General features: G+C 37.4%; 1 protein-coding gene across 1 annotated transcript in view; it reads left to right on the top strand.

Annotated features, from left to right (window-relative positions):
• Positions 1 to 5,080: 5,080 nt before the first annotated feature.
• Positions 5,081 to 17,440, top strand: part of KIFAP3 (kinesin associated protein 3) — a 118,737-nt gene continuing 106,377 nt past the window's right edge. The window contains exons 1-3 of the mRNA XM_079760743.1: positions 5,081 to 5,348; positions 12,046 to 12,177; positions 16,749 to 16,903. Coding sequence (XP_079616869.1) covers positions 5,317 to 5,348; positions 12,046 to 12,177; positions 16,749 to 16,903 — 319 coding nt within the window. The 5' untranslated portion in view covers positions 5,081 to 5,316. The remainder of the gene's footprint in view (positions 5,349 to 12,045; positions 12,178 to 16,748; positions 16,904 to 17,440) is intronic.

Below are 17,440 nucleotides of genomic sequence, written 5' to 3'. Positions count from 1 at the left end.
ATCAAGAAGAATCTAAACAGCTCAATAGGCCAATAACTATGGACGAAATTGAAGCAGTCATCAAAAAGCTTCCGGCAAACAAAAGCCCGGGGCCTGATGGCTTCACAGGAGAGTTTTACCAAACATTCAAGGAAGAACTAAAACCTATCCTCCTCAGACTATTCCAAAAAATTCAAGAGGAAGGAACACTTCCAAGCTCCTTCTATGAAGCCAGCATCACCCTAATACCAAAACCAGATAAAGACAACACAATGAAAGAGAATTACAGACCAATATCCCTCATGAACATAGATGCCAAAATCCTCAACAAAATTCTAGCAAATCGCCTCCAGCAGTACATCAGAAAGATCATACACCATGACCAAGTAGGATTTATCCCAGGAATGCAAGGATGGTACAATATCCGCAAATCAATAAACGTGATACATCACATAAACAAATTGAAAGATAAAAATCACATAGTCATATCAATTGATGCAGAAAAAGCATTTGACAAAATCCAACACCCTTTCTTGATAAAAGCTCTCAACAAGGTGGGAATAGATGGCTCATACCTCAACATAATAAAAGCTATATATAATAAACCCACAGCAAACATCATACTCAATAGACAAAAACTAAAGACATTTCCCCTAAGAACAGGAACAAGACAGGGATGCCCACTCTCACCACTCCTGTTTGACATAGTACTGGAAGTATTAGCCATTGCAATTAGACAAGAAGAAGAAATAAAAGGCATCCAGATTGGAAAAGAACAAGTAAAGTTGTCTTTATTTGCAGACGACATGATCTTGTACATAAAAAATCCGAAAGACTCCGTCAGAAAACTAATAGACTTAATAAATGAATTCGGCAATGTAGCAGGATACAAAATTAACGCCAAGAAATCTATGGCCTTTCTATACACCAATAGTGAACTTACAGACAGAGAGACTAAAAAGGCAATCCCATTTACCATCGCACCAAAAAAATTAAGATACCTAGGAATAAACTTAACTAAGGAGGTAAAAGACCTATACACGGAAAACTACAGGACACTGAAAAAAGAGATAGAGGAAGACGTAAACAGATGGAAGAACATACCATGTTCATGGATTGGTAGAATCAACATCATTAAAATGTCCATACTACCCAAAGCAATCTATAGATTCAATGCACTCCCCATTAAAATACCAACGGCATATTTCACAGACCTTGAAAGAACTCTCCAAAAATTCATCTGGAATAAAAAAAGACCCCGAATAGCCACAGCAATCCTGAGAAAGAAGAATAAAGTAGGAGGGATCTCAATACCAGATTTCAAGCTGTATTACAAAGCCACTGTTCTCAAAACAGCCTGGTACTGGCACAAGAACAGACATATAGATCAATGGAACAGAATAGAGAATCCAGATATTGACCCAAACCACTATGCTCAATTAATATTTGACAAAGGAGGCATGAACATACAATGGAATAAAGACAGTCTCTTCAATAAATGGTGTTGGGAAAATTGGACAGATACATGCAAAAAAATGAAGCTTGATCACCAACTTACGCCATACACAAAAATAAACTCAAAATGGATACAGGACTTAAACATAAGACGGGAAACCATAAAAATACTAGAGCAATCCACAGGCAGCAAAATGTCAGACATATGCCAAAAGAAATTCTTCACTGACACTGCCCCTAGGGCAATGGAAGCTAAAGAGAAAATTAACAAATGGGACTACATCAAAATAAAAAGCTTTTTCACAGCAAAAGAAACCATCAACAAAACAACAAGAAGGCCCACTGCATGGGAGAACATATTTGCAAATGGCATCACTGATAAAGGTTTAATCTCCAACATCTACAGGCAGCTTACACAACTTAATAAAAGGAAGATAAATGATCCAATAAAAAAATGGGCAACAGACCTAAATAGAATCTTTTCAAAAGAAGACAGAAGGAAGGCCAAGAGACACATGAAAACATGCTCAACGTCACTAATTATCCGAGAGATGCAAATCAAAACAACAATGCGGTACCATCTCACACCTGTCAGAATGGCTATCATCAACAAATCAACAAACGACAAGTGTTGGCGAGGATGCGGAGAAAAAGGAACCCTCGTGCACTGCTGGTGGGATTGCAGACTGGTGCAGCCACTGTGGAGAACAGTATGGAGTTTCCTCAAAAAACTGAAAATGGAACTCCCATTTGACCCAGTAATCCCACTCCTGGGAATATATCCGAAGAAACTAGAAACACCAATTAGAAAGGATATATGCACCCCTATGTTCATAGCAGCGCAATTCACCATAGCTAAGATTTGGAAACAGCCTAGGTGCCCGTCAGCAGATGACTGGATCAGAAAACTGTGGTACATCTACACAATGGAATACTATGCTGCCATAAAAAAGAAGGAATTCTCATCATTTGCAGCAACCTGGGAGGAATTGGAGAACATTATGTTAAGTGAAATAAGTCAGTCAATGAAAGAAAAATACCACATGATCTCACTCATTTATGGATAATAAAGAACATTATAAACTTGAACAAAAAGATAGATACAGAGACAGTAAAGCATCAAACAGACTATCAAATTACAAGGGGAAGGTTAGGGAGAGGTGGGGGAGATAAGAGATCAATCAAAGGACTTGTATGCATGCATATAAGCATAACCAATGGATGCAAAACTCTGGGGGGTGGGGGCATATATGGGAGTGGGGTGTGGGGAGGGCAATGGTAGGATATGTACACATATAATACCTTAATAAAAAAATTGAAAAAAAAATAAAATAAAATAAAATAAAAAAAAAATAATGAGCGTGTTTAAGGATATAGCTTGATCAGCTTTGACAAATGTGTCCAAGTGTTCCCCTCCCCCGCCCCCCCCAGCCTGACTTCAGTCTCTCCTCCATCTGTGCCAGGAACAAGCCACCACTGTCTGCTCTCTGTCCTAATAGATTAGTTTTTATATTCAAGAACTTCTTTTATGAGGAATCAAACCATGATTCCTTTATCATATTTTTTAGATTCATTCATGTTTTTGCATACATCAGTAGTTTGGGATTTACTTTTTTAATGCTGAGTAGTATCTATAATGTGGATATCCCACAATTTGTATCAATTGACTTTGATGTACATTTGGGTTGTTTCCAGTTTTTGTTATTATGCCTAAAGTTGCCATGAACATTTGTGAACACCAGTGTTTGTGGACATATGTTTTCATTTCTCTTAGGTAAATATCTAGGAGTCATGTGGTAAATGCATGTTTAGCTGCTGAAGAAACTGCCCAACTATTTTCCAAGCTGCTTGCATCATTTGCATTCTCACAAGCAATGCAGAACTCTAGTTGCTCCACATTCTTGCCAATGTTTGGAATTGTCTGATGTTTTAATAGTAATCATTATAGTGAGTGTTGTGGTAGAAAAAATAAGGAACTCCTCTACCCCCAAGGAAGATGTTCACATCCTAATCCCTTCTACCCTCTTGCTACAGACTGACGGCCTCTCTAGTTCAGTCCCAGTTTCAGTTCATCTCTTTGTTGCTCTAGTTTTCGGTTCTTTCTTTCTGACTCTGGCATTGCCTCTAGATTACTTGTTGTTGTTGTTTTAAGCTCAGGTATGCTTTTTCCTTTATTCCAAATGTTTATTCAGTACCAACTATAGGAAGGATGCTGTTCTAGGCATATAGGAGTGAACAAAACAAAATCTCCAGTCTCAGGGAGCTTACATTGCAAGAATGCTTGCTATCTGATCTGTGCATTTTAATGGATATTGTGATCTGTCAACTTTAGGTATTGTGGGGGTTTTAAAGCAATCTAGCCATGCATGATAACTTGTAAAATGTTTTATCAGTTTTAAGAATGAATATTTGGGAATAAACATAAAATAGAAAGGACAGTTAGGGAAGAATTGCAGTATTCCAAGTAAGATATAGTTAGACTAGTAGATAGAAGTGGGGATGGGGAAGAAAAGCTGGTCTGCAGGAATATTTTGAAGGAAGAAATGGTAGAATTTAGTCATAGTTAATAAGAGGGCATGACCAGGGAAGATGTCAAAGTTAGCTCCAATTATTCTTCCCTGGAAGACTGAAAGAATAACTATGACACTGATATAAATAGTGCTGCTGGTGGGAATGGATGGACAGATAAAAATAATATGTCTTAGTGGGTGTCTATATATTTAATATTCTATGTAGGACATTGCAGTAACTTACTGTATTTTAAAAAGGCAGCAGAATAACTATGTAGGCATGGTCGTAGGTGACTGGGGGGAAAAAGAACTAGAAGAGAGTTACAGGATTACAGGTGAGGAGAGGGAGTGGAGGTACCTTCTTTGTATCCCTAGAGCCTGGTTTGGTGTTTGGCACAAAGCTGGGCCTCAGTATTTATTGAATAAATTAACATGAGTCATTTGCTTAGATGTGACAGCTGAGCCCATAGGATTAGATGTAAAAGCAGACATTTACTTGCTAAGGTTCAAGGACATTCCTTCTTCCCTTTGTCTTGCACTGCCAACAGTTGCCTGCCTAAAAGGAAACAATTCTGAAAGTACCTTGATTTAGGGATAATTACTGGAAGAGGTGGAGTTTTTGTGTGGTGGTGAGGAAGGAGGGGGTCATTCTAGATCTAAGATACCAAAGTGGAATGTAAAGATTTGACTCTGAATCAAAGCTGCTACTAACTGTATTCATTTTGCACAAGTGTCTGACTATCTGCACTAGTTAGAGCTTCTCAGTGCGATCAGTGCCCTCCCTTTTCCACAGTGTCCCCCCAAAATACAAACCTCACTTGACAGGTTATTAACCTAGGGCTGACTGCTCTATAGCATTCTCTAAAGAAAAGGTTAGTGGATTCCCTTTCCCTCTTTTCAAGCTGAGGACCTGCAATTCTAATTTGAGTAACTGGGATGATTCTTTTTAATTCCCATCTTCAAGGGGGCGGTGACCAGGACGCCACACCTTAACCACTGACGCCCAAATCTGCAGCAAAAATCTTCACGCTCTGCTCCAGGGTGCGTCAGATTAGTCCCAGGGTCCAGCAACTTTCACTGCGCCTGCGCATAGTGGCGCTGCAGAGCGGGCGCAGGCGCCTTGAGGCGGAGCTGACTGAGGCGTCTACAAGCCGGTCTGGGCGGCTCCAGTGTTTTGGGGCCTGAGAACTGTGGGAGGAGCCGGCGGCCTCACCTTGGTAACCACACCGCTGCCCCGGCTCGGTCTTGCAGGCCTCAGCACTGTCATCGCCTTTGGGGGCCCGGGGACTTTGGCCACCGTTTCCGGAAATAGCTCTGCAGGCCTCTTTCAGGCACCCCCATACCCCCCACGCCGTCGTCGCCGCCGCCAGCCATGCAGGGGGAGGACGCCAGATACCTCAAAAGGTGACTCCCCAAGGCATAATCCCGCCCTCCTGGCCGGGGACCCTGAAGATATTCTTAGAGGTTCTGGGGGTTGGCCTTGAGGTGTCACTGGGTAAAGCTAGAAGCTTAGAAGAGAGGCGGACACGGGAGAAGTCACGGAAAGGGAAGGGGAAGGTGCATTGGGTAAAGAGGTTCTGCAGCCGCCCACCTGACTCGGAGGGGCCTTGCAGACCTCAAGGTAGCTCCTTGCAGCATCACCTATTTCTGGGGGGAGGGGCTAAGGACGAGGAAACCCGGCTTCCCCGAGTCCCCCTCCCCCTTTCCCATTCCGGTTCAGCATTTCCCCTAATAGATAAATCCTGTGGGAGCCTGGAAATGAAGTCTTCTGGCGCTTATGCTCTCTGTCTCCAGTTTGGGGTTCACTGCCCTCGGGTTCTGAAATGATAAAGTGGAAAGAAGTGATGGCTTTTCATTTATGGGAGGCTGGACTGAGATGTTGCTTTCCAGTCTGTTTCTGCTTTCCTCATCAATTTCATCCATTTGACTGTCATGTGTACAGTATCATTTTTATAGGATCGTAATTATCAAGAGGTTTGTCCAGGAGCTTGACATGAAACAGGCCATAATTATTTTAATTTTAAAATATTTGTAGTATCAGTGACTCTTTAAAGAAAACTGTAAATCGGTGGGATTATTGGTTTGATTCCTGTCAAAGATAAGATCATCCCTGATGAAAAGGATACCTCTCAGTGGACCAAGAGTTACTAGTGATCCAATAGAAAAAAAACCTTAATTGGGACGCTCCATTTTTAAAGTCCCTGTCACATGTATTCTTTTGGACACAGTTTCCTTACATAAAAATGGAAAGCAGGGAAAATATTACCTTATGAGAGGACCAATGTGAAAATACTTTTAAGAGATAAAACATGCATGTAAAGTGGTGGTATTATAAGTTATAATAAAGTTTTACTGAATATATTTACCCTGGCTTGGCAGGGCCCTTATCATTACAGAAAGAGCTAGTCTTAAAGGGGATTCAAACAGTTGTATAGTCAACAATCAATCAACTAACTGTACTGTTTTTGCAGGACTGAGGCATCTATTGCCTGCCCTTCTCATTTTTAAAAAGGATATGTAGTCATAACAAGTATTTATTTCCTCATTGCTTACATTGATCTTTTCAATCTTTTTGATTGAAAATTTTGTGACAGAAGAAAATAAATTCTTTCAACTTTAAATACAAGATTGTTCTAGAGCAAAGAGCCACGGTTACAGCATTAGCTTATTTTCATGTAATACAGTTGTGCCAGAAGGTAGTTTTTCTTAGACATACTTATAATTCCCGGTCAGGGCACATGCCCCGGTTGTGGGCTCCATCCCCAGTCGAGGGTGTACAGAAGGCAGCGGGTCAGTGATTCTCTCTCATCATTGATGTTTCTCTTTCTCTCTCCTTTCCTCTCTGAAATCAATATATATATATTTTAAAGTATTAGATGAATTAGACATACTTTTCCTGCTTTTATGGTGCTTATAATGTAGCAAAGAATACATACTTTAAACTGTATATTACCAGAAGTAATTATTTTATTGTATTTATGAGAAGTGATATAAGTATATGATAAATATGTGGCCTGTGTAAAGCTTTTTCACACAGTATAAATATTCAACATTTATCCATGTTTTGCATTCATCAGTACAGTACTTCATTCCTTTTAATAACTGAATAATCTATTCTATAGATACAGCATATTTTGTTTATCAATTCATCTGTTGATGGACATTTAGGCTGTTTCCATCTATTGGCTATTATGAATAAAGCTACTATGAACATTCCAGTACTAGTTTTTGTTTAAACATCTGTTTTCACTCTTTTGGTATATTTTCAGTTGTTGCTGGATCATATGCTAATTATACGTTTAACTTCTTGAGGAACTACTGAACTGTTTTCCACAGTGGCTGCACCATTTTACTTTCCCACCAGCAATGTATGCGGGTTTCAATTCTTCACATCCTTGCTAGCACTTACTTATTTTTTTTAAATTGTGGCTATTCTGATGGATGTGAAGTGATATCTTATTGTAGTTTTGGTTTACATTTCCCTAGTTACTAGTGACATTGAACTTCTTTTCATATACTTCTTGGCAATTCTCTGCCTTCTTTGGAGAAAAAAATCTTTATATTTTCTGGAAATTGGATCCCTATCATATCAGTGATTTGCAAATATTTTATCCCACTCTGTGGATTGTGTTTTCACTCTCTTCATAGTGTCCATTCATATGCAAAAGTTTTAAATTCATATTTTCTTTAGTTGCTTTTGCTTTTTTAAAAAGCTTTACATGATCATTGATTTTTAAATTCTAGTCCCTCCCTCCACTTTGCCAACCCATCAACTCATTCTCTATATCTATGGGTCTCTTTCTGTTTTATTTTTTTTATTTTTTTTGTATTTTTAGATTTTTATTGCTGAATAACATTCCTTTGTATATATGTACCACATCTTCTTTATCCATTCATCTATTGATGGAAACCTAGGTTGCTTCCATATCTTGGATATTGTACACAATGCTGCAGTGAACATAGGGGTGCATATCTAGTGTTTTTGTTTCCTTCAGATAAATACTAGGTGTATTGGTTAATAATGTGGATTTTTTTCAATAGGTGGAGTTACACATATGTTGATATATATGCGATTTGATATGTATGCTATTTTGTTGTATTGACAACAAGCTTCAAAACTTCATATGTCAAATTTGCTGAAGGTGTTAACATCATAGATATTTTTATGCTTAAAAATGTCGAATTTTGTGCCAAAAAAAAGAGCATTTGCGGGAAGTTTTAATTCATTACTTTATTTTAAAGAAAAGTGCTGCTGAACGTTATTGTATACTTCGGGAAGATTATGGTGAACATGCTTTATCTCATGATACTTGTGAACGCTGGTTTAAATACTTTAAAAGTGATGATTTCAATGTGAAAGACAAAGAACATCCAGGTCAACGGAAAAAGTTTGAAGATCAACAATTGCAAGCATTATTGGATGAAGATGCATGTCAGACTCAAAAACAACTTGCAGAAAGATTAAACTTTGCTCAGCAAACCATTTCCAATCATTTACAAGCAATGGGAAAGATGTTAAAGGAAGGAAAATGGGTGCCACATCAATTGAACGAAAGACAGATGGAAAACCGAAAAGTCATCAGTAAAATGTTGCTTCAACTGCACAAAAGTTTTTTTTGTATCGAATTGTGACTGGCGATGAAAAGTGGATTTATTTTGAGAATCCCAAATGCACAAAATCATGGGTTAATCCAGGTCAACCATCAACATCGACTGCAAGGCCAAATCGCTTCAGAAAGAAGACAATGCTCTGCGTTTGGTGGGATCAGGAAGGTGTGGTGTATTATGAGCTTCTAAAACCAGATGAAACCGTTAATACTGATTGCTACCGCCAACAAATAATCAAATTGAACCACACTTGGATCGTAAAACGACTAGAATGGGCCAGAAGACATGACAAAGTAATTTTGCTTCATGATAACACAACATCACACACTTCAAAACCAGTTAAAGACATGTTAAAATATCTTGCCTGGGAAGTATGAACCCACTCGCCGTATTCACCAGACCTTGCTCCTTCAGATGACCACTTGTTCCAATAGATGGCACATGCACTTTCTGAGCAGTACTTCAAAATGTATGAAGAAGTGGAAAATTGGGTCTCAGAATGGTTTGCCTCAAAACAAGGAAAGTTCTATTGGGACGGTATCCACAAATTACCTGAAAGATGGGGGAAATGTGTAGCTAGCGATGGACATTACTTTGAATAAAGCACTTTTGATGTTTCTCTTGAAATTATCATGTTTTCTTTGGTTACAAAATCCGTATTACCAGTTAAAAATGCGGATTAACTATTAACTGGTTAATAATACGGATTAACTATTAACCAGTTAATAATGCAGATATTGTAATCCAAAGAAAACACGATAATTTCAAGAGAAACATCAAAAATGCTTTATTCAAAGTAATGTCCATCGCTAGCTACACATTTCCCCCATCTTTCAGGTAATTTGTGGATACCGTCCCAATAGAACTTTAATTGTTTTGAGACAGACCATTCAGAGACCCAATTTTCCACTTCGTATGTTTTGAAGTGCTGCTCAGAAAGTTGTGTGCCATCGATCGGAACAAGTGGTAATCTGAAAGAGCAATACAACAAAATAGCATACATATCAAATCGCATATATATATATACATATATATATCAACATATGTGTAACTCCATCTATTGAAAAAATCCGCATTATTAACCAGTACATCTAGTACCCAGAAGTGGAATTGCTGGGTAATATAGCAGTTATATTTTTAAGTTTTTGAGGAATTACCATACTGTTTTCCATAGTAGCTGCACTAATTTACAATCCCACCAACAGTGTATGAGGGTTTCCTTTTCTCCTCATCCTTGTCAGCACTTGTTATTTGTTGATAGCACTCTGACAGGTGTGAGGTGATATCTCATTGTAGTTTTGATTTGAATTTCCCTGATGATTAGTGAAGTTTAGCATTTTTTCATGTCTGTTGGCCATCTGTATGTCCTCTTTGGAGAAAATGTCTATTCCAGTCCTCTACCCATTTTTTAAATTGGATTGTTTGTTTTTTTTGGTGTTAAGTTGTTTGAGTTCATTATATATTTTGGATATTAACCCCTTGTCGGTGTATCATTTGTGAATGTCTTCTCCCATTTAGTAGGTTGTCTTGTTATTTCTTATAGAATGCAAAAGCAGCTTTAATAGGTTGTAGAAAAGGAGTTCAAAGATAAGTAAAGAGATTTATTCAGTTCAACCCATAACATTCGCAAAAGCAAATAGTATTTCAAAATCATTTTATCCTTCCAATTTTTATTTATTTTTATTTTTAATTTTTAAAAAAATCTTTATTTTTCCAAGTATTATATATGTCCCCCTTTTCCCCCCATTGACCTCTTCTAGCCCGCCTCTGAGCTGCACCCCAAGCCTTCACCACCCTATTGTCTGTGTCCATGGGTTATTGATATATCATAAAAGTTCTTTGATTGACCTTTCCCACCCACCCTCCCACACCTTCCCTCTGAGGTTTAACAGTCTGTTCCGTGTTTCTATGTCTCTGAATCTATTCTGTTCATCAGTTTCTTTTGTTTATTAGATTCCACATATGAGTGAGATCATGTGATATTTATCTTTCTGACTGGCTTATTTCGCTTACTATAATACTCTTCAAGTCCATCCATGCTGTTGCAAATGGTGTCTTTTCATTTTATTGATGGTTTCCTTCACTGTACAAAGCTTTAGTTTAATGTTCCATTTATTTATTGTTTATTTTTTGTTTCCCTTGCCCAAGGAGACATATCCAAAAAGATATTGCTAAGAGCGATGTTGAAGAGTTTACTGCCCGTGTTTTCTTCTAGGAGTTTTATGATATTGGGTGTTACATTTAAGTCTTTAACCCATTCTGAGTTTATTTTTGTATACGGTTTAAGAAAGTGGTCCAATTTCATTTTTATCATGTATCTGTCCAATTTTTCCAACATCACTTATTGAAGAGACTGTCTTTACCCCATTGTATGTTCTTGCCTCCTTTGTCATAGATAAATTGACCATATAAATGAGAATTTTCTATTCTCTGGGCTCTGTGTTCTATTCCATATATCTGTATGTCTGTTTTTATGCCAGTACTATACTGTTTTGATTCTAATAAATGAGCAAGGTATAGCCTTCCATTTATTTGTGTCTTCTTCAGTTCTTTTCTTCAGTGTCTTATAATTTTCAAAGTACAAGTTTTTCACTTCTGTGGTTAAATTTATTCCTAGGTATTTTATGCTTTTTGATGCAATTGTAAATTAGATTGTTTTCTTAATTTCTCCTTCTGATAGGTCATTATTGGTATATAGAAATACAATATATTTCTGTATATTGATTCCGTACCCTGCAATTTTACTGAATTCATTCATTAGTTCTAATAGGGTATTGTTGGTTTTTTTGGGGGAAGGGAGGTCTTTAGGATTTTGGTTGCTTTTGATGTCATTATTTAAAAAACCATTCCCAAATCCAAGGTCATGAAGTTTTGCCCCTGTGTTTTCTTCTAAGAGTTTTTTAGGTTTGGATTTTAAATTTACTAGTATGTGGTCCATTTTGAGTTAATTATGTGGTGTGCAGCAAGGGTTTAATTTCATTATTTATATGCCCAGTGTCTTGGCACATTTGTTAAAGAGATTATTCTTTCCCCCAATGAAAGGTCTTGTCACCTTTGTTGAAATCAATCGACTACATATATAGGAGTGTTTATTTCTGGGCTCAGTTCTATTCCATTGACCTATGTGTCTACCTTTCTGCTAGGACTTCACTGTTTTGATTACTGTAGCCTTTGTAGTACATTTTGAAATCGGAAAATGTGCGTCTTCCAACTTTGTTGTTCTTTTACAAGATTGTTTTGGCTACTCAGCGTCCCTTGTGTTTCCACATGAATTTTATTATCTCTCTTCCATTTCTGTAAAAAAACGCTTTGAGAATTTGATAGTGGCTATATTGAATCTGTAGTTCATTTTTGGAATGTTGCCATTTTAAATGTAAATCGGATTTAAATGCATGTTAACCCAGCTCACTTGCTTTTGGAACTAGAACCTAGAAAAGAACCATGGCCATTTTATGAGTTTTTAATCTATGCCTATTTTTATTTTACATTGCAGGAAAGTTAAAGGAGGAAATATTGATGTACATCCATCAGAAAAAGCACTCATTGTTCAATATGAAGTGGAAGCTACCATTCTTGGAGAAATGGGGGATCCCATGTTGGGAGAACGAAAAGAATGCCAAAAAATGTAAGTTTTCTTTCTTTGTGTACATCCTGAAAGTAGTGAACCTTATACAAACTTTGTAGAAATCTGATACTAAATCTGCATAGATGATAAATGTTTATGGCATTCTTCCATACTTCAGTTTAGTGAAGCAGAGACAACATTAAACTATAGATGCAGATATATTTAGAGAAAATCATGTCTATGTACATAATGGGAACCTACTAAAAAATACCTATTCTGATTTATTCCATTTAGTAAATGCATATAATAGAATATAATGTACAACTTGTGAAATCATGTTTATGTGGGACTTTTTAGCTTAATTTAGGAAATTTGTATTTTCGGAGATCCTGTGTTCTTCCTTCTTCCCTGAAATTGCAGAAAGTAGTATGATTTCCAAAATTTCCAAATGGGGCATGCACCTTGAATTTATCCCTTAAAAATCTAGCCCTCTACAACAGTGGTTCTCAACCTTTCTAATGCCGTGACCCTTTAATACAGTTCCTCATGTTGTGGTGACCCCCAACCATAAAATTATTTTCGTTGCTACTTCATAACTGTAATTTTGCTACTGTTATGAATCGTAATGTAAATATCTGTGTTTTCCGATGGTCTTAGGCTCTACAGCAGCGGTTCTCAACCTGTGGGTCACGACAGCATTAGAAAGGTTGAGAACCACTGCTCTAGAAGATCCTAATAAGACAAGCATTTTCTGACTCAATGTACTGAGTTTAAATCTTCCAGTCTCCTACACCCTTTCCTTTCTGCATTTGTAATTCTTTGAGGACCTCTTGGGGAACTGGCCCCTTTCATCAGTCTGCAGTTGTGCTGGTAATGATCTTGAATCCCTTCCATAGTTTTGTGGAAGTAAAGAAGGTCTGAGATTACCTAGTTTTCTCTCCCAGTCTTCTTCCCTCCATCAAAAATTTGGTTTGGGAAGTAGTTAAAAAGAATTTTAGTGTGTTTTGGTGCTATTAAGTGTATTCAGACTGCTAGGAGTGCATGTGATAGTATTTATAACACTGAAAAGCACTGCATTTTTTCTATATAGCAGTGGTTCTCAACCACCCCCCCTCCCCCTTCCCGAGGTGACATTTGGCAATACCTGAAGACATTTGGGTTGTCATAACGAGAGAGGTGCTAAGGGAATTCAATGGCTAGAGGCCAGAGTGCTGCTAAGGATCCTACAATGCACAAGATAACCACCTACAAACAAAGAAGTATTTGGCCCAAAACTTTGATGGTGCTGAAATTGGGAAACTTTGGTGTATAACAGCCCAAAAGAGTAGCTGCCTAGTCTATTAATATTCCTAATTTGTCGTCTTTTTGGGTTAGAAGGAGACTAAATTGCACACTGAATTCATTAAAAATAGAGTCTTTGGATAATCTGCTAGATTGAAGAGATACACACTTGCATACACACATACACTATAAATCCTAACTGACATGCTCACACGTTTTTCTGTTTTCTTATACCTTTTCTCTTCCATTTGTGTGCCTGTGATTGCTTCCTGGGTTTTGTACATTTTGAAAATGTGAAAAATCTCTTTGAGATTAATTTGCCAAAGACAAGCCAGCAGAGCAGAGTTTTTGCCTTTAGAACCTCCTTCATCCACATTTCATGAGAGAAATTTAGATTTTAGTTCTTGAGAATGCAGTCAGTAACCTTATTCAACTATAATTAAATGAGAATGCTGTTTGTGTTTGAAAATCCGAAGTCTTTCTAGACAAGGGATGCATTCACTAGGGAGTCAGCCAGCTGGAAAGAATACTACCTACTGTTGCTGGAGTAAGTGGATTTAAACATCCTTAAGGGGAAAACCCGAGGACCTCAATTTTGGAATACTCCACCCTGGTGTACACGATTTGGAGAGGAATCATGTTGTGGGACCGAAAGCAGAATGTGGTCTGTTGATAACTCAAGAGTTTTTATCAATGGCAACAGCTGGGGTGGAGGGGACACTCATAAAGATTGAGATAGGTTTGAAGTGAAAATGTCGTTAAATTTGGGTAGTCAGTGCTATGGCCCAGGTCAAGAAGACTTGTATTTCAGTCTTCTTTATTTGGCAAAGGAGTGTATAAGCCCATCTTCAATAGAGTCCCAGTTTCTGAAAATTTCTTTATGAGAAACTGATGGTTATAGTCCAAAAATAATATGGGTATTTTTCTTGTGAGTTTTTGGTATTCTTTATAGATATGGCTGCCTATGAAGATTCTAGTTTTTTATTATAGGAATAATCAGTAAATATACAGGTAACATTTTCTAACAATTCTAGCCCTATCTATTTTTTTCTTTGTCTTTTGTAATAAGGAAAGGATTTAGGAGAGACCTATACACTAAAAGAAGAAAATCTGTCTATTTAATGAAAAGAAGATGAATCAGATTGCTAATATATGTGTTGGTAAAAAAAATAGATTAAAAAGAAATAGAAAAATCTGTTTTATTAGATCAAGATACCACTGTACACCTATTAGAATGGGTAAAATCCAAAACACTGACAGAACCAAATGCTGGTGAGGATGTAAAGCAATAGGAACTCATTCATTGCTGGTACTTTGGAAGACAGCTTGGCAGTTTCTTCTAAAGCTAAACATAAACTTTCCATATGATCCAGCAGTTTTGATCATAGATATTAACCCACATGAGTTAGAAATTTATGTCCACAAAAACCTGCACATGAATGTGTATAACAGTTTTATTTATAATTGTCAACAATTGGAGACAACCAACATGTTTTTCAGTTGACAAACAGGTAAGCAAACAGTGGTGCATCCATACAATCAAGTATTATTTAGCACTAAAAAGAAACCGACTATCAAGTTATGAAAAGACATGGAGGGACTTAAACGCATATTACTAAGTAAAAGAAGTCAGGCTGGAAAAGCCACATTCTGTATGATTCCAACTACATAACATTCTAGAAAAGGAAAAACTAAAGTAAAAAAATTTAGTTTGTCAGTGTTTCAGGGGGTGGGGAGGAGAGAATAGGTGGAGCATGGAGCATGTTTAGGGCAATAAAATTATGCTTTATTGTACTATAATGGTGGACACATGATGCATTTCTCAAAGCCCATAGAACTATACAACACAGTAAATCCTAATGTAAACTGTAGACCTAAATTGATAATGTATCAATATCAGTTCATCAGTTGTAACAAAGGTGATAATAACAGAAAAAAAACTCTATTGGGGTGGTAGTGGGTGTATATATGGCAACTCTGTACTTTATGCACAATTTTTCTGTACACCTGAAACTGCTCTAAAAAACAACTAGTAAGAAATTTTAAAAAATGTATGTTTATAGTGTTTCTATTGTGCCTCGTCTTTATGGGATTTCTAGAAACCATCAAGATTTCGAAGTTCCTTGATACAATTAAACATGGAGAGGTCTTTTGAGAGTTTTTCTCTGAATGGACTCTCCTTTCTATCTCTGTCTTCTGATGTGCAGTAAAATTATACAAAAAATATAATCAAGAATTTAAAAGAGGAATATAAACAACCAAAATTTTTAAAATAGAGGAACAGAGTACTGGCTAGGGTTCTTGGTGCAAACATTAGAAACCACTGTAGCAAATTTAAATATGAAAGGAATTTATTAAAAGCTGTTAGGTAGTTTGTAGAATCCCAAGAGGACCAGATTTAGGGATGGCCAAATAGCTGTGAGTAATTTCTAAATCACTCTACTGGACTTATTTCTGGAGAGATCATCTTCACCTGAATGATGATTGCACAGATGCTTAGTACAGAACCTTTTTCTGAGATTTCTGTCCCTGCTGCCTTCTAACATCGTGATGTCTTTTTAAATGTCAGTGGTCTTTACCAAAAAATAATTCTATATAATGGCTACTTTCTTATGTTTCTCTTTTTTAATCTGAGCCTTGCGTGAACATATCTGCTTGAGTCTTCACCCTGCACCTAATTTTATGTTTTCATAGGTCTCCTTGGTGCCATAAATTCATGTAAACGGGCAATTGTTTCCAGACTCTGAACAATCTTTTTTATTTATCTTCCAATGAATCTCCTGGACTAAATTAAAAAGGAGAGAGAAGCTGGCTTATTTATTTTTATTAACATACTAACAAGTATAAAATGTTCCTCAGAATTCCTCATATAGGTCTTAAAATGCATCCTGCTTTTTTTCTTCTTCCTTCTACTATATAATTTCCATGAGAACAACTGAACCCGAAATAACCAATATTATGTCTTGTTCCTAACTGAAAAACATAAATGATTTCGTGACTGTGGTCAGGAAGTTATTCACTCTTGGCAATATGGATTCTCACATCCAATGACTAAAGACTTTATATGTATTACGTCAGAAGATTGTTTTAAAATTAGGTCTTCCAATGTGCTGTTCTGCCTGGAGAGGCTGATGTAGGCTCTATGTTCCTTGTGTTATCTTATTTATCCAACTCAAAGAAAATCATTGTTTTGCATTGTTCTAAGCCTAATTATATCCAACACTTTATTATATAAGAGTCTTTGTAAGGTACCTTTAAATGTTTTGTAAGTTATTTATTTAATGAAATATTATTTAAGTTACCACTTATTTTAATAATACCTGAATTGGAAAATTCTGATATGCTTGCAGCATTCGTCTTAAGAGTCTCAATGCCAACACAGATATAACTTCCCTGGCACGGAAGGTGGTTGAAGAATGTAAACTCATTCATCCCTCAAAACTAAATGAGGTAGAGCAGCTGTTATACTATCTCCAGAACCGCCGCGATTCCTTGTCAGGAAAGGGTAAGTAGAGACTTCTGACTTTTTAATGCAAAACCGGACTTGTTTGACTGTAGTTTGACCTTTACATAAATGTGGGCGTGTTTTTTTGTTCTGTGTTTTATTTTTGCCAGTGCTGTGAATAAGTAAACGAAAGAAGAGACAAACATATTCGTTTTATACATGTTGAGATTTATATTAAACTAGAGGCCTGGTGCATGGCATTTGTTCACTGTGTGGGGGGTCCCTCAGCCTGGCCTGTACCCTCTCTCAGTCTGGGACCCCTCGCTCCTTACTGCCTGCCTGCAGTGGAGGCAGGAGAGGCTCCTGCCACGGCCGCTGTGCTCACCAGCCATGAGCCTGGCTTCTGGCTGAGGTGTGCTCCCCCTGTGGGAGCACACTCACCACCAGGGGGCAGCTCCTGTATTGAGCGTCTGCCCCCTGGTGGTCAGTGCGCATCATAGCGACTGGTCCTTCCGCTGTTCAGTTGATTTGCATACAGGCAGTCCTTGGTTACATCGGACTCAACATACCATACTTCGTTTTGTGGTTACATTGCCA

The sequence above is a fragment of the Cnephaeus nilssonii genome (genome assembly GCF_951640355.1).
Source record: "Cnephaeus nilssonii genome assembly, chromosome: 21".
NCBI classification, from domain to species: Eukaryota; Metazoa; Chordata; class Mammalia; order Chiroptera; family Vespertilionidae; genus Cnephaeus; species Cnephaeus nilssonii.
This window is presented reverse-complemented; position numbering and strand designations above follow the sequence as displayed.